At 39.8% G+C, this 22,568-nt stretch overlaps 2 protein-coding genes across 2 annotated transcripts in view; one reads left to right on the forward strand and one right to left on the reverse strand.

Moving 5' to 3' along the window:
- Positions 1-325: 325 nt before the first annotated feature.
- On the reverse strand, positions 326-11,283 carry foxred1 (FAD-dependent oxidoreductase domain containing 1). The gene is made up of 11 exons (XM_030069406.1): positions 10,951-11,283; positions 9,785-10,005; positions 7,846-7,956; positions 7,012-7,130; positions 6,439-6,533; positions 5,723-5,824; positions 4,155-4,231; positions 3,412-3,572; positions 2,231-2,360; positions 2,033-2,137; positions 326-1,493 (listed from the first exon to the last, which is right to left on the reverse strand). The coding sequence occupies exons 1-11, from the start codon at positions 11,099-11,101 to the stop codon at positions 1,239-1,241; spliced, it is 1,527 nt and encodes a 508-aa protein (XP_029925266.1). The 5' UTR covers positions 11,102-11,283; the 3' UTR covers positions 326-1,238.
- Positions 11,284-17,816: 6,533 nt separating this feature from the next.
- Positions 17,817-22,568, forward strand: part of LOC115371100 (F-BAR and double SH3 domains protein 2-like) — a 46,751-nt gene continuing 41,999 nt past the window's right edge. The window contains exons 1-2 of the mRNA XM_030068234.1: positions 17,817-17,992; positions 21,881-21,978. Coding sequence (XP_029924094.1) covers positions 17,972-17,992; positions 21,881-21,978 — 119 coding nt within the window. The 5' untranslated portion in view covers positions 17,817-17,971. The remainder of the gene's footprint in view (positions 17,993-21,880; positions 21,979-22,568) is intronic.

A 22,568-nucleotide genomic window follows, 5' to 3' on the forward strand; every position in this document is an offset into this window, starting at 1 on the left:
CAGGGCTGTGACACTGGCTTGCACATAGGAGCACAGTGGTTAGGGGTATGATATGTCTGCTGTTTATTCAAACTCATAATGATTTCTGAAGTCTTGCTCTAATCTAGATTTCTCCCATCATTTCCCAGAAGTAAATTACATGTTGCTCATTCATTGTGCCTTTAATCTGTCAACATGGGGAAATTTTCCATGCCAGTAATGGATGTGAAAATCTCCACACAGTAAGGGCGCCATCTGGTGCTCAATTTTTATACAGCACCTTTTCCCCCCCAAAGTAAGACCTGAGAGAGAAACACATACACACACAGTCATGATACAACTCAAGTTTGTAGTTCTACAAAAGTCTTCATTTACAACATTTGATGACCTTGATCAATCAACTGTTGATTATTCATAAATATCCGTAACCTGGATTGAGGAGCGCATTACAAACTAAGTTACATTAAGTACAAAGAGTGTGGAATATCCTTCTGGCATTACTCCAACAAATCATATAAAAATACAAAGTACATACATATATATATGTACACCCATTATTTCAGTTCAAATTAAAACGCTGCAACCGTATTGCAAAATGGAAAGAGTGAGTTGGACTGGAACAGAAATATTGCAGGCAAAAACATTTTTAACAGGAGTTTGTAACAAAAAAATCCCTGGCCAAGTTCATGGCTCGCTCCTTCATTCTTCTTTCCATGATATCCTTCGCTCCAGCTGGCCAGGCAATTTCTCTCTCCACCTCGGTCCAAAATATTTCTTCGGACAGCAATCTCTATTGCGTCCGTTATTCCACCTCTTCTTCTAGCCCTGATACATGTTATTCTTTCTTGTGTGGAGAGAATGGCATGCCAAAAAGTCATGAATGACCCAGTCCAAAAATGTTGCCTTCCCTATTGGCGAACGTGCATGAATCTTAAACATCACTTAAGACCTTTAAGACCTTTAAATTTGGCATACAAATTCACAGAGGGTTTAAATTTAAATAAAATCTAAAGTAGCCTTGTGCTGAAACAATTACACAATGACAGCTTTCAAATTTTCAGATTTGAAGATGACAAATTGTGAGCTGCATCAACTTCAGTTCCAACAAGGTCTCTTCAAAGCCAAATTCAGTCCAAAAAATATCACCATCGTACCCTAGTTGTGAGACGTTGCACACTGCACAAGACCAGTCACATTCATCTGACAGCATCTTGCACAGAGCTGATTGGGAATGGCTTACATCGAGGCTGTTTTTCTGTCTAGACAATGTTCCTCTCAAGCATGGGCTCCTGGGCCATGATGCGTCTGAAGCCAAAGGCACTCAAGTCCAAGGTTTTGAAGTTTCCGTCCAGGATCAGCTCTGCTACAGCTCGGCCCACTGCTGGTGAATGCTGTAAGCCATGGCCGCTGAAGCCAGTGGCGAAGTACACGTTGTTGACCAAAGGATGCATACCTATGATGCCGTTCTGGTCAAAGGTGTTGTAGTCATAGAAGCCTGCCCAGGCACTGGTGACCTGACACAAGGAGTCAGAGAGAGAGAGAACTGAATTTCACTCAGGTTGAGGATAGACACAATAGTTTAAGACTCAGTAAAGATTAACTCCAAGTAATCGCCTTGAAGAAACAGTGACAGTCTAGTCAGTGTCGTCTACTTGATATAAAGGATATGATGCAGTTTGATTACCTGTTTATTGTAGAAATGATCAACACTACACTGTCGATGGTAGCTTTTAACTTAAATTGTTTCTGATAGGACATTTTGATCAGATTACACACAGGCATGCACAAATATTTTTTAATATTACTACTATACTACTGTGTTTCAGTGTAGAGTTCTATGGTGGGTATGAATCCTGTTTCAGAGTCTTTTTCATCCTGACAAGAATAAAATACACTGTACACTTTAAGTCTTCAAAAACCCATATTAGTCAAACCGTAGAGTTGGGAGTCAGTAAGTTAAGAGAAGTACCGTATCTCTAGAATGATTTACCAAAGACACACAGAGAACTCGATATCTTAAGCACCTACACCAGATAAAGGATCCCCACACTACCTTGAGTTTCTCAAAAGCAGGAACACGATGGGCCAAGTAGGGCCAAACCTTTTCCTCAAAAAACTGGTGGTCCACCTCCATATTAGTGGTATCTGGTTCTTCCTCCTGAGGGCAGGAAAAAAAACCACTTAAATTTCTATTATATTGTTCATGCCTAGTATAAAAAATAGACAGTGAAACCACAGTGCTACTGCAAACCTCCTCTGGTGATGTGCCAGCGATGTAGTTTCCTCCTAACCCTTCTCTTCTGACGTAAATTCCAGAGTAGTCGATCAGGAAGGGAGTGTCCAGACCTGGACCATCAGGACAGTGAACCACGTAGATATACCTGAAGATAGTTGAGGGAGAAGTCAGCTGTACAACAGGTGGCATGGGACTTAGGAACAGGTTTGTCTGTTATTCTTGAATCTCTTGTACACTGCACTTCCTTTTTATGAGCTGATTAGTGTTCAGTCGCAGTTCCCTGATAGCACATTCTCATTGGTTCAATATCAAACTGATGAATCGTTAGATCATATTGATGTCGCCTCTGTAATTTTCAAGTTCTCTGGTGCCTACTCTGGACCTTCATAGGCAAGTTACTTTTTCCGTTCTTCAACTGAATTACAATGTTGATCTACAATGTTAGATCTACAACCAAACTCAGGCCAACGTATGTGCGCCTTCTGGGTTGGAGGAAAATATAGGAGATACTGAGGTAAATATTGCACTTGGGCATTTGGGCCCAAACTGCAATGATTTACCTTCACAACACTTGGATTACGCTGTTTAGGATTATTTTATGGCTTTTTTTGTTTGTTTGTTTTTGTCCTTTTAAGAACTCAGTTCCCTTACGTTTAGGATTGAGTGTAATCCACAAGTAAATGTGCAGTGACAAAAATTTGAGTTTATGAATTATACTTTTGAAAAGGTCATGTCCTGACAAGAGAAAGTAAAGCAGATTATACAGGACTAAACAAGTCCAACACAAAACTGTGACCCATGACCACATGTAACATGTTGCACTACCAATGTTTCACATCTATCTCCAAATTTCTGCATGGCTGCAACTGGGAGAGTTGCAAAAAGCATCAAAAAGCACTTGAGGAAAACTTTCCAAAATTTTGTCATGGCATAGCAATATTCAACAGCCATCAGCCATCACTTGGTAATTTCTTTACTTCTGATTTGAAGGTATTTTAAGGATGCATAAGCTGTTCAGTTTCTCCCCCCCAGAAAACTGTAAGCAACAGTAAGATTCCTCCGGAGCTCATGAATGATGATTTGCCATGCTCTGTGAGAGGCATGCAACCACTGCCAGCCTTTTCAAAGGAACTGAACTCATCATTCCCACATTTGAAAGATGTGGGGGAAATATGCACCTTGGTTCAATCACCTACCTTTTCCGCGGCTCCACTGGTAAAGGGATTCCAGCTATGGTGTCTTTGGGACCAAAGCCAATACCCATCATCTCAGCCAGTTTTCCAGAGTGGGCTCCTGCTGCGTTCACCACGATGGCACACTCCACCGGCTGGTACTCCAGACTGTTGGGCATCTGAACCTGCTCAACACAAGGCAGAGACCCTCCTATAAACCACAATGCACATCCTTGAATTTTAAGTGTGTCAATATAAAAAATGGGTTCCCAATCTTTAATGGCATATAAACCAATTAATAAAACCTCATGTGATCCAAGCATTTACACAAAACATGAAAAATGTGTTGTTTACGTCATATAAATGGATACAATGTATCTCTACATAACACGTACACTGGTATTTACACAAGTTCAGAGAAGGTTCAGAATATCATATTTAGGACTTTTTAATGTCCACTGGGATTGAATTTAAGGTTAGTTTGAAAACCAAAAACATAGGAGAAAATAAATTAAAATGTGTGGATTGTGTTTAAGGGGATGGCATGTTTTGCATTCATACAAAGTAAATTCTGATATCTGCTGTAAGGATCCTGATGGGTTTGCCAACATTTCAACCAAACCTCTCCAAAACTGTTGTTAAATGAAACTGGACCAAACTGTTTGACAATATCGATGCATCACATTTATTGTGGGAATAAGGTGATGTTTCAAATGTCAGAAACATAAGCAATCCATCATAGTTACAGAACATGCAGTCACACTTACCCTGACTTGTTTTATTCTCTTGAAATCCACCTGCTCACCATCGACAGTTGTCATTATGTTTGTAGTATACTTAAAACCTGTGGAGGACAAATCGACAGCTGGCTGACACACAGTAAGCTCATTCTGCTCTCACACAGGCGTAATCGACACAAAAGGCAGCTTCACCACCAAAGTCATCCATTGCCCTCAGTGGTTTGTTGACACTTCAGCATACACTATGTTGAGTGACAGCAGGCCCTCTGGCATTATCCAAAAAACATATTTAAGTGTTTTAACATATGGCCCATATATTCATGAATTTGTAAAAAAAGAGGAAAAAATGTGTTAATCTCAATAATTAATGCAAAACAGTCTCCTTCTCACCTTCAACGTAATACTAGTGGCTTACTACAACTCATTATACTGTAAGCTTAACAGTTGTGCCAAGGACCCCTGGGTGGTACCGGTGTCTGCAGTATGTCCTAATCACTTAAAGCTGCTGCCAGCAGAACTTCACTGCAAAAACACAAAATCTTACCAAGATTATTTGTCTTATTTCAAGTCAAAAATGTCTTATCACTAGTCAAAATATCTCATTACACTTAAAATAAGACATGATGACCTCAGAAGTAAATTGTTTTTAGACAATTTTCACTTGTTTCAAATGAAAATTCACTTGAAACAAGTGAAAATTTGCTTGTTTCATTGGCAAAATTTGCCAGTGGAAAAAGTGAAAATTCACTTGAAATAAGTGAAAATTAGCTAGAAACAAGAAACAAATTTTGCCAATGAAACAAGCAAATTTTCACTTGTTTCAAGCAAATTTTCACTTGAAACAAGAGACAATTGTCTAAAAACAAGTTACTTCTGCGGTGATCATGTCTTATTTTAAGTATAATGAGATATTTTGACTAGTAATAAGACATTTTTGACTTGAAAAAAGACAAATAATCTTGGTAAGAGTTTGAGTTTTTGCAGTGTTGATAATTGTTGACTTTGTGGCCCCTTGAGTCCATTAGCGGTAGTGTATCACCTAAGTGCTCACAAAGAGAGTAAGACAAATATGTATATAGAAGCAGTGTCATGTAATGCAAATCTATCAAAGCCAGGGTCCTGGTGTTCTGCATGATGGCTCACTGGAAAGACTCTGCTGCACTTAAAAAGAAGTGATCCTTAATTAATGTCATTAGTTATACTTGTGTTTCCTCTGTTATTTTATGTCAAAATGGCTCCAAGACTGTACTAATTTCAACTACAACACCTGATGCAACACACCTGGCAAGGCACTGTGAGACGGCACAGTATCTGTACCTGTCGGTGCATTTACTGTATGTCTGCGCAAACAAACAGATCAATTCAAAGTGAGTGAGTGAGAATTAACCAATTCACATTGCTCAGTTTTCTACTACGCTGTTAATTTAAGAGTGATACACTGAGGTAAAGATTCCACATATTGGGTCTTTAACGGCAACGCTAACAAACTTCACAATCTACCAAAAACCTGCTGTGTTGCTCTCAATTGGGAAACCATTCTGGAACAGGAGAGATCCTCACTGCTGAGGTTCTGTATGTTTGAGGCCATAACGAACCTGTGACTTCTCCGATGCACTGAATGACTCCCATAGACATGGCTTTCCTTCTGAAGGCATTTAGCAGACTCCAGGGATCAAACCATCCCTCATTCTCCAACCCTAGGAGAGACAGGCAGAGGAAGTAAGAACATGGATGATAAAATAAGAAATATAGAACACTGAGGTAAATATTGGAGTTTTGGACCCCTCTGTTTGTCTGCAACCCCTGGGTTATGTTCTTTGGAATAATTTGATAACCATTTTCTTTTTTTTTTCTTTTTTTTTGTAATCTGTAAAAGGCTGGCTCCATTCAAGCGGTGCAGAAACCTGAAACTGAACCACGGGGGTTAACTTGGTGTGTGTTTCATGGTTCTACCAGCTTCAGTGGAGTTTCTGTTGGTGTGGTGGTGAGTAGTCAGCGCCTGATTTTGGCGTGAACTATTCCTTTAAAGGAAGGGTGAGGCCAGATTCCTTGCAGTTTTTACAGATTGAGTAAAATCCTCTGAAACCACAATGGAATGATTTCTCTGGCCAGACATGAAAATTTTTTTAAAAAAATTTATAAGCTGTGGTCATGGAGGAACATCCTTCACACACAAGGTTTGTACTTCACTAAGATTCTAATATCAGCCTGATACATCGGTCTAACTCTATTTGTGAGCGGTGTGATGCTAAAACAAGTACCAACGTTCACTGTTACAGCCACACAGGACTTCTCAGCAACATACACTCACCATAAGACGCGAGCGCCACACCGTCCGTGCTGATCCATGGAAACTTCTCCTTCAGTTGTGTGGGTGACAGTAGCGATACTTTGGCTCCAGCGTACCTAGACTCATCAAACAACAAGCATACCTGTAGCATGGCTCTCATACCTGTGTATTCCAGCACACATGCTGGCAGGTTGTAACTCCAAACTCCAGTAGCCCAGTTTGGAAAAACCCAGGGAGAAACATTGATTTGCATGAGATTTTAATTTGCCTAACATAATAATGTTCCCCATGCAACAGCTGATGTTATGGTAATGAGATTCAGCAACAATAGCGAGCTGGTTGGCATACAACATTAGAAACTAAGGGCAATTTTACATTTCCCACATGTTTAACCATTTACTACATAGGTGATCAATAGATTCCAGACCATACAATGCTGCAGATCAAACTAATACTTTGATACTGGTTTCCTACTGGGAATTCTAACATAAAGGGAAGTTTTCCTAACAGGAAATTGGAATTTCCCACATTCCCATGTTTCCTATGGGCCTGGGACACAGCTGCAGTTACATGCAAATCTACAAGAGCTAACACCTCTGGGTGCTGTAGTTCTCCTCCATGATATGGGCCACATTTTCACTAGCCAGGAAGAGATATCCCGAGTGGTTGAACTGCAGGTCCACTGGGTCTTCATTCAACACGCCGAGATGTTCCTGGGAAAACATAATAATGTCTTCATCACCTTTAACTCATAAACCTCCTCGGATAATCACTGTGTACCCGGTCTGGAAAATCTATAAAACATCTACCAGAGCGGTTTGCACCTTTTGACGCTGCACAGTGATTAATTTTCTCTGTTAATATATAATAAACCCTGAACAGGACAAACAAGCCTCTTATCTTGTGGACAAGCCAGGGTTAGGCCATTATATGGGCCTGCTGTTGAACTTCAATTAAAAAGTGTCATCCATTTCTGATACACAACTCATATCTGATATGGTGCATGGATTACATCACTGTTTGCATTATTACTATCCTGTGTTTTCATGAGCTTTCATGTCCCACAATAGTGCAAAAGCTGTGTCAGACACTTCAACCCCGACCAGAATGGCATTCTAGGAGGAACGCTAAACACTCGGTTGGAATTACTCATCTATATTCAACATGAAAACAGTGAAATGTGAGGATATTCAGTCTCAACTATTAGCAGCTTTGCAAAACCATTTGTATCCCCCCTCTGGCTTTCCTATTGGTTAATAACCAGCTAGCATGTACACGCTTTTCTTCCTCTTCACACGTAAAGATGACATAAGCTGTTTGGCCCAAGCAGAATACTGTGGCATTTACTTGGTTTACAGGTCTGTTCACTCAATGACAGTGTTAGCACATGATGCAAAAGCAGTACAGTTGCGGCTCCGAGTGACCTACATTTATGTTCCTCATGAAGTCCGCAGAGGCCAGGGAGAGGTGGATGTTCTCAGGCAGGGAAAACTGCTGCCGGATCCCCCCTGCAGACAGCACTGTGGAGGCCCGGGAGTACTGCGGAGAATTACACACCAATTACATGCAGGAGGAGGCACTTATATGCCACTTATGTAAGGGATAATGTACAGGGAGAAGCTCATTACTGCAAAATAAGACCTAAAAAGGTTGGATGACAAGCTTCCATCAAATATGAGGCTGCCTACAAAGACCAAGGAAGTCTTTCTGGCACAAGGTTTCGCCATTTAAATTAATCAGAGAGACTGAGTAGTCAACAAACCCATGTAATAAACACGGTTATATTCCAAGGTGATCAAATGTGCGAATTTATGACCAGTCTGAGGTTTAGCATTAGGTTTACACCACTATAAATAAGTAAGTATTATTCATTAGGGCTTCTTTATTACTGACTTGTGTGATATATCACACTAAGGCATGGCCATGCAACTAGACACTCCCTTTGGCGTTTAATAACCTGTTAATACATGTTTTTCCTTATATACTCACATTCTTCTAACTGGTTCTATATGTCATACAGTGCATCTTGGTATATCATCATTCACACTTATTTTACTCTGCAAACATTTCATGCTTTTAGTATACTCTCATATTCCTTCCTTTTTTTGTTTCAGTACACTCTTTGGTAATTTTGCAAACTCTCATAAGAACATAGAATATTTTAATATATTTAATATTAAGTCCTACTGTATATTACTGTTTCAAAGCTTATGGTGCTGCAATTGTAAGCTGAACTGTAATCAAATGCCTCATTTTGTTTGTTTGTTGTTTTACTGTTAACATAGACCTTTTTTGACATGAAGAGCGGGTAAACACAGGTGTTACTGATTAATAATTAAGGTTGTGTTTCATTTGGGTCAAACAGAGCCAGGGTCCTGCTGTTGTTCATGCTGGCTCACTGGAAAGGCTGAGGTTCAATTAAATGAAACACAACTTTAAATAACGTCATTAGTAACACCTGTGTTTCCCTGCTAATTGATGTCAAAATGACTGCTGTGAAAAAAAAAAAAAAAGTCTATTTACTCATGCAACAACCCCATTTCACAATTCCATGCAGATCATTAAAGGCTTTTCCTCTGGGAATCTGTAATGAATTTCAACAGGGGCCACACAGGACACAAGTCCATTCTGCCAGTTTGGAATAAGTGAAATATAAAACTACAGCATTAAATGAAACTCACTGAACTGGAGATGAAGTTATTCATGGAGAGGGGTATGTATGGTACGGAAAAAAATAAAAAATAAAAAATACACATGTCAATGCACCAAGAGGCTCTAGAAGTGTGGGGATATTTGTCGATTCACACATGTTTAATGAATATATTGTCCGTATTTGAAGCTTCGAGGGAACAAGACCGAGAGGGAATTTGAGTAGAGTTAGATTTAAGCAGGAGCAAAACCAGGCTGATAAAAGGTTAAGATTCTTTAAACAACAGTATAATAAAAGGGCAAATTCTAAGCTTGGAAGACACACAAGTTGCCAAACAAACAACGGTTTTGGGATCAGATTAATGAACCTGAGCCAGAAAGACAGCAAAATATCAACAGAGATTTATGATAATCAAGGTCGATTAAATTCTAAAATTTCACAGGTATTATATGTTTGGGAAAGGACCTTTACATATTTGTTTCCAAGGAATGAAAAGGAAGATTATTTTTTGAATTAAGCCTTTTTTTGATTAAATTTGTTTGCTTAAGACACAGTTAGACAATCAATCACCTCATCAAAACCTTAACGGTGGAATGGTTTTTAAACAAGGGCATTAATAAAGTTGGGGTGAAAGAAGCTATCGCAGCTTTGAAAGGACGGAAAGCCTCTGGTTATAACAAACTGACAAATGAAATGACACATTTTTGGCTCTCTCACCGTTGGGTCCCGCTCCACCACGACCACTCGCACCCCCCCTCGCACCATCTCCTTCTTCTTCAGCCAGTAGGCGATGGACCAGCCCACCACACCCCCTCCTACGATCACGATGTCCGCCCTCTCTGGAGGAAGGTTGGGGTTCTGCTCCAGGGGGCTCCAGCTGCTCCCTGGCAGGGCATCCGTTGCCTTTTTCCTCATGGCCTCCAGCTGGGACTCCAGGTCTAAAAGCACCAAGCACAGAGTTCACTTATTCATTGCATTATGCTATGGGAATTTCAATAGGTCTTTCTATTAGACTGTTGCTCCCTCACTGGGGCCCAGGTACCCCAAAGGATCCTTCAGAGGGCCTCTCAGGGGTGCTAGTCACATGCTTAATAGTTAAAAAGCAATGTTACTTCACTGACCTGGTTTTAGGACACTGATAAAGCATAAAGTATCCTGGCAAGAGGCTTCACACTCTCCATATATATTTCAAGATAACTTCAAACAGATGGCAAAAGCTTTACCAGTTGTATTTGTATTGAGGGCCCTTAACCTTCACATAAAAACATATGAAACCCCTTACAGCCACTGTAATAAACAAATGACACTAGTCACTTACAGCCACTGTAATAAACAAATGACGCTGCTCACTAGACTAGTATATAGCAGAAATCTCATATGATTTATGTCGCTCCTGGCAAACATCAACCAGACTTCATACGAAATTCTGGTAATTTAGTGTGATCTTGCTGCTAGCAGGAAAAAAACATACTTCTTGAAATAAACTCAACATTTGTTCTATATTTTAGCAACCCCTATTCAATTCGGCATACATGGTAATCCATTTGGCGGTAGCTATTTTGACCAAAAGACAGATTTTATAACTGTCCCTCGTCTTATTCCAGCAATCTTCTGCAACCAAAACACAGTGGTATGCGGAAGCGACCAGTGGAATCAAACCTGTAAACTATATGTAAATACTCCTGCTAAGATTAGGTTTTTCACGCCGAAATGAACAGTGGCTCTGATGATTTCAAAATAACTCTCAAGATATCTTCCACTATGTATGTGCTTTTGACGAGAAGCAAGACAAAAGTACATTTCCATGTTTCTGAATGGAACTTTTCGCTCTCTACGTTGAACGGCTCGTGGAGTTTCAGCTGTTTTCCACCACCGGTGCCCACCTTTGAAGAAGTCGCTTTGGAGAGGTCTGCCGGTGCTCAGGCTTCGCCATCCGTGCCTGCAAAGCCACTGGTGTTGTGGTGTCATTCGTCTGGAGGGGAGTAATCCACAAGCCGCCCTCACCCCCACATGCAGCCTGCGCCACGCTGTCATGGCTGGGAGCTTCTCACTGGGTCAGCACAGAGGGAGCACCGTGAACACAGAATAATCGCTCTGTGACCCAACACGCATGTCGCCACCTGAAGTGTGCACAGTAAAATCAGTAATGTCAGTGCATAAGTGATGTCTTGTTGATACAGAGCCAGAATAGTCCTGGAGGTCAACTATGAGCAAGTCAAGTTGGGTGCATTCAGATAGAGCAAGACCGGAAGTAAGGCGATGCAGCCTTCAAACTATATGTCTATATATCTATCCACTCGGTGGCCACTTCATTCATTTTTTGTCCTCCCTATTTAACTACATGAGGGGGGACAGAATAGTGGAAATAGCTGTCAGTAAAATGCAGTCCAGTCCAACAGCAGCACTAACTATGAGCTCAGTGCCAAACACAGAAGTGAATGAACACCTCTATTACTGTGACAAAAAGAAAAGCTGAGCATTGTAGGCAGCAGAAAAGTAAATTTTATCGCAGAACATTTGTATTTGTATGGTATTGTGTTAGAGTGTGCAGGTGGACCTTATAAAATGGACCTTGGGTCTATATATATATAAGTGGTGTAATGGTTTAATAAATAATCCCACAGTTTGGTTTCTATTGTAGGTTTTGGACCACAATTTCGATTCAATTTGTTTTCTACATCAGGGAGGAAAAAAATACTATTTCCGATGTTCTCTGTATTTTGTCTTTTTTTCATTCAGAGATTTGGGATAACAACAGGAAATCAACAAACATTCTTTCAAATGCAAAAGTCTACTGAGACTATTTAAAACAAACACTTGCTTTTTCCCCACCCCTATTATATCACTTTCAGCATATTCACTAATTCATGAGCTCAGTGTGTTGTCAGATGGCTCTCATACAGTAGAGGAGTTAGTGACACTGCATTTTGTACGGTGGGCTATGTATTGAATGGCTATTTTATAATACTCATATTACATATTACCCCTGTGTTGTGAAAGATGCATTTAAGGAAAAATTAAGTTATTTTTTTCCATTTACTTAAGATTCCTCAGTGCAAAGATGTTTTATTTTATTCTCATGATGAAACCGTATCATGTTGTCACACTCTTTTTTTTTTTTTTTTTTTTCTTTTAAACAGATTTTACTTTACTTTGAAAGTTGAAACCAGAAACAGTCCTAGTTTTACCTGCGGCTGACTTGACGCTGGTTTCCTCTCGATTGGAGGCGATGGCCTGTCATGTGACCGGGAAGGGCCAATAAGGATCGAGCAGGGCGGAGCGCTAACCCAGCAGCCAGTGAGGATGATGATGGTATAGTATTGCATTTCCACGGAGGAACCCAGAGGGGCAGTCATTACATAACATTTCCATTTTCTCCTAATCAAATGCCTTTATGTAAAGCGCTTTGCATTCGCTTTCTGTTTGAAACGTGCATGGAAACCGCCTCGCCTCGCCTTAACGCTACATTATAATAATAGTAGAGACTATAATAATACGACAATAACAATAGATTCCAGGCAAAAACATATTCTGACAGAATCAAATAAAAAATCAAATTGCAATAATTATCAAGTTATTATGTATTATGTCAGCAAATCAATTCTTATTTTAATTAATTGTCATTAAAATAGTGCAAGTTCCATAACCAAATATATCAAATTAAATTACTACACTATAATGTATAGTTACAGTGTGTTACATAATGTATATGTACAGCATCATGTAATTCCTGTTTTGAGTGGCACCCCTCATGTTTTTTTCAGCAGTGAGAATGTATGTGACATGGCTCCGTATGCTGCCACTTATCTAAAATAATATTTAACCCTATAAAGCCATTTGTATCATATATGATACACGTTATCAATTACGTTTTCCGTTTTCAGTTTAATCAATACTTGACCAAAATAGTGTTGTATACCTTTGGACACTTCCCCTGTTCACTCTGGACCATACCATTGGCACTTCAAGTACTGTCATATATGATACAACAGAAAGATTGGGTAATAACTTTTTTTTTTTTTTTTTTTTTTAACATTTTGTTATAGGACTAAATAAAGGGTTCAGTTTAAAAAAAAATGGAATTTTCTGCTAATTCTTTCATAGTTCAGGCTTTATAGGGTTAAGGCTTTGGGCTGTAGGCTATGTTATTTCATTTTTGGTATTTTGTTACTTTCCAGTCATGAATACACCACAAGTGCAAGTGTTAAGCATTATGATGGCTCCCACTGCTTTTCCTAATGTATCACACTGTAAATTCAGCTTGGCAGGCACTGAAATGCATTTTGGTTGGTAATTATAATAATAAAATGGACCGAGATGTTTACCACTTGTTGTGTTGCTCATGTGTCCACAACCTGTGTTTCTGATGTTTCCTGCAGCACTTGACGTCAGCATTGCTTTTCCCCGCCTGTCTTGATTTGCCTTTCTGATTTCTGCGTTTGCATCAAGTGCGTCATCTCCCAGCGCAGCTCGCAGCACGGCCTGTCCTCGTCAACACACCACCACCGAGCTCCAGTGCTGAGATGGTGAAGCTCCACAAGCAGAGCACCAGAAACAAGCTGCAGAAACAAGAGGAGGACACTTCCACAGCTGAAGTGAAGGCCTCACATTGCACATAGGCATCTTGGTAGACGAATGAAGGTGAAAGAGGGTCCATTCAGTCCAGTGCTCTGCAGCATTTAGAGATTCAGTGGGAGAAGCAGCTGCCTCCAATGTGAATGCACATACAGCCTATATGAGAAAACACATCTACAAAGTCAACACAATCAACAATTAGACTACTTATGAATGGCTTAAAGCGGATCCAATGTGTTTGTGCCATGCTTCCAATCCATACCTGAGAGTACACCACTGCCTAATAATGATTGATAATGAGAAATAAATGAATAATAAACATATGGTAAAAATAAATAAATAAATGAAACAGACGTAATAAGTGAAAAAGGGAAGAAAGAAAGAAAGAAAGAAAGAAAGAAGAAGAAATAAAGCCATAAAATCAAGTATGTCAGGTGTTTTTACACTTTTTGACTCACAAAATGAAACACGTTTGCCTATTTGGACAGTCAGGAAATCTGTTCCAAAACTGAAGAACCCTAACAGCAAACGCTCCGTCTCCTTTAGTTTGTAGCTTCAATAAATGATTCTGCCTAAATTCAAAATGTCAACAAACTTGCCAAATTCTGGGGTTTGCATTATTCAATACGAATCACCAGAGGGCCCATGATACCGTAGCATCACTACACTGAAGTCATGATAGGACAGTAATGTGATTTTAAACATTTTGCAGTGTGTGATATATTAGTATTGTGATATATTACAATTCATTACCTTTTTTTTCCAAGTACAATTTATGTTCCCGAGGGAAAACTTTGTCAACATCTTTTTTATCTAGTAAGATCAGGTTTTCTCTCTTATGGTGGCTGCACTTCAAGACCCACAATAACTTATTGTGTTATTTCAGCTTTTTCCTATCATTTAGTATATTCACATCAATTTTAAATAACAACACAAAGGTTTGGTTGGAATGATTCAGTGTCATCTAAAGGTGGAGTGCACACATTTTAGGTAACACTGCATGGTAAATTCTCTTTGGTTGTGCTATGTGCCTGTTAGTTGTGTATTTAAATTACTGTCTAACTGGATAAAAAAAGGTTTCTTGGAGTGGAGTGGTGGTTTAGATCAACTCTATTGTCAGATGTGGCAGTAAGGGTAGTTTTCAGCAGCTTTAAAGTTCATTTGTTTGGTTTGTTGTATTGTCTACCTCCCCTCATGTATCTTTTTGTTCGCCGGGCCTCTGTAAGTCGCCACGGTCTTTATTTGAGAAGTCTGTTTTTGTTCGGTTCAGACTTGCATTAAGTTGTCTGTTTCATTGGCCTAATTTATTTTTCGGGCCCATAGTTTGTTTCTTGTAAACATGTTCATGCAATTCTTGTTGTGTTACCCTGCTTTTAACCTTTTTTGGGGTTAATAAAACCCTTTAATTTCCCACTCAACCTGTGACTTCCTGTGTTGTTGGCCCAGTCCCTAACAGGTCTGTTCATCTCTCTTCAGTCATGGATTGGGATTGTCAAGCAAACAGACTGAACAAATCTGGCATAAAAACCTGTCTTAAACATTGCATTCTCGACGATACAATATTGATGCGTCGTGTCCATGTATCTATATCATATTGCCATGCAAAATATTGCAATACTATGCTGTATCGTTTTTTTTCTCGACCACCCCTATTATATTAGGTAGGTGCTGGCATATGATTTTAAAGGAAAAAGTTTAAAGGAAAAAATGTGAAGGCATGTGCTCAGGCCCACACTTTGTATTTATCTAAGTGTTAACTCTCATAAGCTGGAAGTGAACATCACAGGCAGTGTCTGGGTAGATCTGATGTTTACATAGAAATCCCGCCAGGCTTGGCAAAGGTCTTTAAACAGCAGAGAATATGATTCAGTCAGACCGACTTGCTTGTTGATGTCGTTCACTCAGTGCTCCAGATTATTGCAAGCAGCACCTTGTGCCATAGTTTGTTCCCCATGGGGGTTTACATCATTGCTTTAATCGCTAGCTGCCTGTACTTGACCCTTGTTGATGTCTGACCCGTCTTTCAAAGCGAAGCGGTCCAGGATGCCAACACAATGCCGGGCAGGGTGGGAGGAAGCTGGAAATGGGCATAGTGAGAGGAACATGGACAATGAAATGTGGGTGGACTTGCAATGCCACTGCTGCTTGAAGCTGGAAAGCGTCGTGCAGGGTTTACAGACTGTCTAAAGGGCATGAAGAGGAAACGCGCTCCTTTGTGATTTGGGCTCGAGCAGATGAAGTCTAGGGCATAGCTCCTGTGACTGCATGAGTGTCAGACGAGAGGCATTTGGGCAAACATCTAAAAGCCATAATCTGTGCTATAAAACACTAACTAGCTCTTCAAAGAGACTTGGTACTTGTGTTAACTGGTTTATTTTTGGGTCTCATGAAAGAGACTGTCAGCATTAAATTGCTCCAGTTTAGTCATAAACCACCACTACACTCATGATGTGGTTCCTCAGCATCCTCCTTGTTGGCCGAGGCATAAAGCTGTCTGCTGTGCAGGCTGACGGTCTTGGAGACAGATAAACGCCTCAAACGCTCCATGTGAGGTGGTCGGTGAGGGTGCGCCTCATTGTAGGTACTTCCAGCGTTCAGCTCAGAGTTGGAAAAAAAACCCAAAACAAAACACAAGAACCCAGAGCTGACCTTTAAGAATAAAGCTTGTTTTGTTTTAAAGCCCTGGGAAACTGGACTTGAATAACCTTTTTCCTCCAGATGTCACAGTAGAGGGTTTTTTTTTTTTTTTTTCACCAAGGTTTGAGGGAGTGGAGGGTAGGTCCATGCTGGAGAGGGCATGGATGTGCAGTTTTATCTGAATGCCTTATTTGGGCATAATGACATCAGGATCCATCACATGTAAACAAGTCACAGAGGAGGGAAAATTATTTACTGGGGGTTTTCCAGCGTCATGCTGCATTGTTAATCAGTGTCCATTGGGCCCTGGAAGTGTTTCAAATACCAGCAGAAACATCCAGAATATAATTCCCGGAACAAAATTTTGGTCCCACCACAGGAACCGGGACGTTTGCAAGTACCATGAACTTAAAAGAGGAGCTAGCAGGGTTTTACTAGCCTGGTTTCCAGACCCCACTGATTAACGCTGTAATTAACGCTGTGGGGTCTGGTCATGTCTCTATCAGAGATGATTTCCCGTAGTCAGTGCTTGTCCCACCTAAGGGCCAACCATCAGCCAGTTATAATGGGCTGACTGATCATCAGGCATTACTTCAACAACAGAAACTTTTAGTCCGGCTGATTTGTCATCTTATAAGTTATCGATGCCATGACATTTCTGGAGAACAGAAGAAATCGCCAAAGTTGTCTAGCTGTCGGTAATTGCTGAATAATTATAAATAAAATAAATATTACTTATAAATAATGGCTTGTGGATGAGCAGGTACTACCGTATAACAACATTGTAGCTGGTGGTAAGTGTACCTTTAACAGTTCATATTTTATGGCCAATTATCACATTCGCTCTATGAATGGAAATTTTACTTCCAGAACCCTTCATGCCTTCATGCCTGTTTGTGTTACACGGCCCAGTGAAGACGTCATTATAAGCTGATGTGAAATTAATGGTTGCAAAATTATGGCAATGTACTGTTGACAGAAGAAAAAAGTTTTTCTCCCCCTAAATGGTTCCAGATATTATTCATCTAAGCTTTTAGGTATCCCCTTAACTTGTGTCCAGGCCAATTTTAGGTTTCTACGTCACCAAGAAGAGGTAATTATTATTTTTGCATCTAATCCACCCTGCTAAAACTCCATGCCACCCCATGTACACATGTCTAGATCCATCATTGTTTATAAAATAGTGCACACCATTCAAAGGTATATATTTTGGTTGTGAGAATTTCTTTGTGTATGATTCACATCTTGTCGAAACCTTTATGTCTATTAATATATCCTGTAACAGTGATATTTTGCTAAAATTCTCCATTTTGTTTTCATTGATAACAAATTCCCCTTTAAGTACATTTCTTTGAAACGTCATGTTTGGTTGGGAGGTTTATTTGGTGGTTTTATTTCGAAAATCACAAAAAAACGGAAGTCCTGTTTTATGCAGACTGCATCGGGGTTTATTTTGAAAATAAAACCGGACGTCTTTGGTTTGATGATGGCTAGCCTGACCGTGGTATTTTCTGTACCCTGGGGCCATAGTGTTTTCAACGGGACTCTTAACTTAGTACCCACTAGACTCGTCATGGCCGCTTGACCCAGGCTCACATTTCCTTCTGTCGTTATTATTTGTTCGAATGGTTTGCACAAAGTTTTCCGGATAAACTTCCGTCTTTCGCATAGTTTTTATGTCAAGAAATAAGAATGCAACCCCCACCGAGAAAGGTGAGTTGTCCCGTTGTAGCCTCACCAGGCTACTTGTCTGCAAACGGTCTCGACGAAATGGTGCATATTTAATGGTTGAAAATGTACGCTTTGTTGCTGAGCGCTTCCTCTAAACTTTGGGTTTCTCCCCTTCGCTCGGTGAATGTGTGGATTCCTCAAGTTTAAATACTTTAAAGTTTACTGTGTTATGTTTAATGGAAGCGCTGGGGGGGAAGAAACATTAGTAAGAAGTCCCGTGTGACAATTTTGGGGGAGAATAGCCCCGATACGCACCGTTCCCTCTCGAATGGAAAGCGCTGCCTCCAAACTCAATTGAGAAAAACGCCAGTTTTGTTTTTTCTTGCTTATTTACAAGGACAAATGCTTGCTATAACACGACTCAACTCTCTGTAAGAATGAATTGGGGCTTCTGTTACTGTCGGCATACAAATGATCCACTAATAACGTTTTTTCTTTAATAAAATTTCAACTTCTAGAACTGGAGCACACTGCTCGCCACTGCCGTCCGCGGTGTAACGTTGTCTTGGCGGAGAGGGGAAATTACAGGCGCACTGCGCGTAAAAGCTGGAATTGCGTTGAATTTAATGCATGATGGTGTTTTAGATCCATGCCGAATTCAAGGCTGGGTTTCTAGGATTAGTAAAATGTCAAAACTCATTAAGTCTGGGAAGATTTTTTGTCGATAAGGAAGACAGTATCACATCGCCAGGTTTTTTAAAGGGAGACAGCGTTTTCGCCTTACGAGTAAACGGAACATTATCGAGCCGGAGGAAAACACAAACTCGCAAACTTCACTAAAAGTTATTCGTGTTGTGATTTTCCTAGCTAACGTGTCTAGCTATAGTTTAAGTTTTTTTTTTTTGTTTTTTTTTTTTTTTTTATTTCAAGACAGAAAGTCTCAGCAAGAACTGGTACTGTGCGAAAAAATGTTTACGTGGGATCATATTTCAAAAACATGGCTCGACTCCATAGGAAATTGACCATTTCTACCCCAGTAAGATTTGTAGCCACAGTCAAGACTAAATTTAAGTCAAGTGTTATTTTTGTCAAATGGCAAAACCTATATAGACTGTTAAACGTGTTGACATTGCTATCGATCATATTTTCATATCAATGTAACAGCTTATCCGAGTGGAAATTTGAATGCACAGGGCAGAGAAGTACTTCAAATGTGGACTTCTTCTTGTAGCCGTGAAGGAGAAGGCATTATTTATTAAAATGTACTTTATACTTTATTTTGTCTTGACTCTAGAATTCTCTTTTATTATTAATAATTATTATGTTTCATCTTTGAGCTACGAGCTAATCGACTCACCCGAAGTTTTAGAAAACAGAAAGGTGTTTATTGCAATCTGCAGCTGTTGACCTGAGGTGTAAATAACCAAAACAGGCCAAAACCTAAGCAAAATGGTGAATTATTGCAAACACAGTCACTTAAGCAGAGTATTGACTTTCCCTTGACTTACACACTTGTGCTACAAATCATTCTCAAAGTGCAGTTTTCAGTTAGATTTGCACAAGAACTCCAACCCGAGAGAATAATTTCGAAATAAATGAAGGTGAAAGTTTCCAATATCTGTAAATATGTCATTTGGGTAAGTAATCAACTGGCTTATTTGACTTGGTGTCAGGAAAAAAGCTGTATTGGCTGGCAGTGCATCATATTAGCTTACTGGAATCTGGAATCTGAAGTTGGAATAATTTTTTTTTTTTTTTTTTAGTACAGTATTCTGGGAATAGTTAAATTTCACATTTCTTCAATATATATCAGTGGAATTTTTTGCATGTAGAATGGTCTTTGTTTGCAAAAATCTGCCAAGGCCTGGGCAAAATATTAATATTATGTCAGTCATATTAGTCTATGTATTGTCTGGGATTTTAGATATCATTATGGCATAAGTAACGTCTTTTGCTGGTTTTAAAGGCTGCATTACAGTAAAGGGATCCGGTTTTCTGAGCTTATCACTCTTGTAGCTGTTCTTTTTGCCTTCGCCTGGTCGGTCGTCAGGTCCAAATTGTGATCATCATGATCATTTTTCAGAAATGTCACTGTCTCAGTATTTTGTGAATGCACCAATGGTCATCCCTCAAGTATCGTCACACAACAACGGTGTCAAGGTATTCAGTCAAAAATATCGTGATATCTGATTGTGTCCATATCACCCAGGCCTAATTCTTGCACATGGGGATTTTTCTTTCAATGGCCTCATGGTAGCTTATAGAGAAAATAATAACTCACTGTATCACCTTTGTGTATTTATTCAAAAAGTGCCTTCACTCACAATCACAGTTGGGATGTAATAGAGACAGAAATTATGCCAAAAATGGGAATTCTGACACGGTGTATAATCCGAACTTCCATAATAAATATTATATTATTGCGAGCAGCTTGGTAGATGAGTCGTTACATGTTAGAGATGAAGTCACATGATCAAATTTTGCATCTGTGTTGTGTTCTGCAGCTAGCTATGAATAGTGCCGTTGGCTGTTTTATTTTATTTTCCTGGCATTGTTTTAGATAACTATCATTAACATAGCTAGCTAGTGAGGTAGCAGTAATTGAAGATAAGCCACAAAAAAAAAGAATAAAATGAGTTTAGAACTTAATGCCAACTTAAATGCATGCAGCCGATCTCAAAGCGTTGTTCCCGATTTATTTTTGTAGTCTTTCGGATAAACTTTGAATGACTGTTTTCCATTTCTTGTCTATTTTTGACCGTGAAACAAAACCACATCAGTAAGGAAACCAAGAAATGGCCCGTACCTGCGGAAGTTCTGCCGCCGTTTCTCGGCCGATAAGCTTATTGATCGTCCATACACGTGCCGTATTATGAGAGCATTTCTAAAGATGGTGATGGTGTTGATGGAAGAAATACACAGTGAATCAGAATCAGAAATACTTTATTGAACCCTAAGGGGAGTTAGGTCAAGTGTAAATCTTTAATTTTAGTTTATTTCACTTGTCACATTAAGCTTATGACGTGGCACTCATGGCACTCCAAAACGTCTGTTCAGGTAGCACTTTCTGACTTTTTTCTTATAATAACGCTCATAGCTCAACATCTCCATCATCTCAATATGGTTTCCATGGACAAAATTAAAATCACTGTTTCTCTGCCATAGTGAAGTTTTACTCTAGCTGACATATTGATAGTTGTATTGGAGTAATCTCGGCGTCAGAACAGAGCGAGATGTTATTACACCAAGCTCAAAAGTACCACATGAATGTGCAAAGCGTGTTTTTAGGTCACCAAAATACAAAATTTGTTGTAGCACTGCATGGGACGGTCACAAAATTTGGGCCATTAATGTACTGTACGTGTCTCTGATATTGACAAGTTCAGATCTTCTTTCAAAGTATAGTTTATTCTGTATCCCAGGCTAGTACTTCCTTTCCCCAGACAGGTGATATATAAAATGTGCCATATTAAGTGTAACAGCTCACCAGTTTTCTGTATTATTTTTAACTTTGCGTCTTAATCATAGTTGAAATCGAGAAAAAAGAGATTTCACCGCTGACAGCGCTCTAGTTATCCACTACAAGTTATGAGTGCCGAGTCCAGACAGGCTGACTTTTACCCGGCGAGAACTACTGGCTTGATAATGAGTTGATCTGATTAGCTGTTGTCATAAATACCAACAGTGACCAGAAGCAACACTGGCCAATAGAGCCATGATTTACCTGCCTGTCAAACTATCTGTTCCCTTCATGTCTTTCCCCAGCAACCCTTTCAGTCTCTGGATAACAAAAAAAAAAAAAAAAAAAAGTCTGACTCCAATTTTTTCTGTACAGTAAACTTGTCAAAACATTTCTGTCTTGGTTGCTCATTCTATGACGATTCAGAAATCTGACTGGATGCTTTTTTTTTTCTTCTTCTTTAAAATCAGGTCCGGGTCACCCAGGAGTTGAAACATACTCATGCAGAGCAGCTGAGCAGATTACACATGAAACACCAGACAGAGTGTGACCTCCTGGAGGACCTGAGGTGAGACGCCAGAGGTCAAGTTGTAGAGGAAGATGGTTCTTGATCTTTCAGAAATGTTGCCCTGTAACTACCTGTAACCCTCTTTGGCTTATTGTCGCATTGATCCGTGCGGCACTGGTTGCCTTTGTGCCTTTAGCCTGCATTGATTCAAATGAGAAATTTAAATTAGGTCCCACTTCTTGTCCTCATTCTGGGTTTTAATGGAGAAGTGTTGGTGTCTCTTGGTCTGAATGCCAAAGGCTTTTCCACGAATAAAAACAAACAGTGAATGGGTTTTTAAACTGTTGACCTTAAAAAAGCTATATTGAGTGAACCTAACTATAAAGACAGAGCAAAACACACACAGCCCAGACACATTCAAAATGTGTAGGCACCTAATGGTAGAAAAGCCAGAGGTTGTGGTTGTGTTTTCAGCCTTCGTGTCGGCTTGAGTTGACAGCCCATTGGCTCCCCACTTCCTGTCTGTGGCTGGTGGCAGAGCTCTGAACCTTCAAACAGCTGGAAGTAAAGGTCACGGAGAGCCTCCAGATGTTCTGGCTGCCCCGAATCGTTGGCCGCGAGAGGCTCAGTGTCATCGCTGAAAGACAGAA

This window comes from Myripristis murdjan, chromosome 14, assembly GCF_902150065.1.
Source record: "Myripristis murdjan chromosome 14, fMyrMur1.1, whole genome shotgun sequence".
NCBI lineage: Eukaryota > Metazoa > Chordata > Actinopteri > Holocentriformes > Holocentridae > Myripristis > Myripristis murdjan.

Bases quoted from the DNA above. Each gene is read 5' to 3' on its own strand.
- foxred1 (XM_030069406.1), bottom strand. From the start codon at position 11,101: ATGACAGCGTGGCGCAGGCTGCATGTGGGGGTGAGGGCGGCTTGTGGA. The intron at 7,131-7,845 runs GTAGGTCACTCG...ATGTTTTCCCAG, and splicing joins ACTTCATGAGGAACATAAAT to GAACATCTCGGCGTGTTGAA. The intron at 2,361-3,411 runs GTAGGTGATTGA...AACTATCTTCAG, and splicing joins CCAGTGGAGCCGCGGAAAAG to GTATATCTACGTGGTTCACT.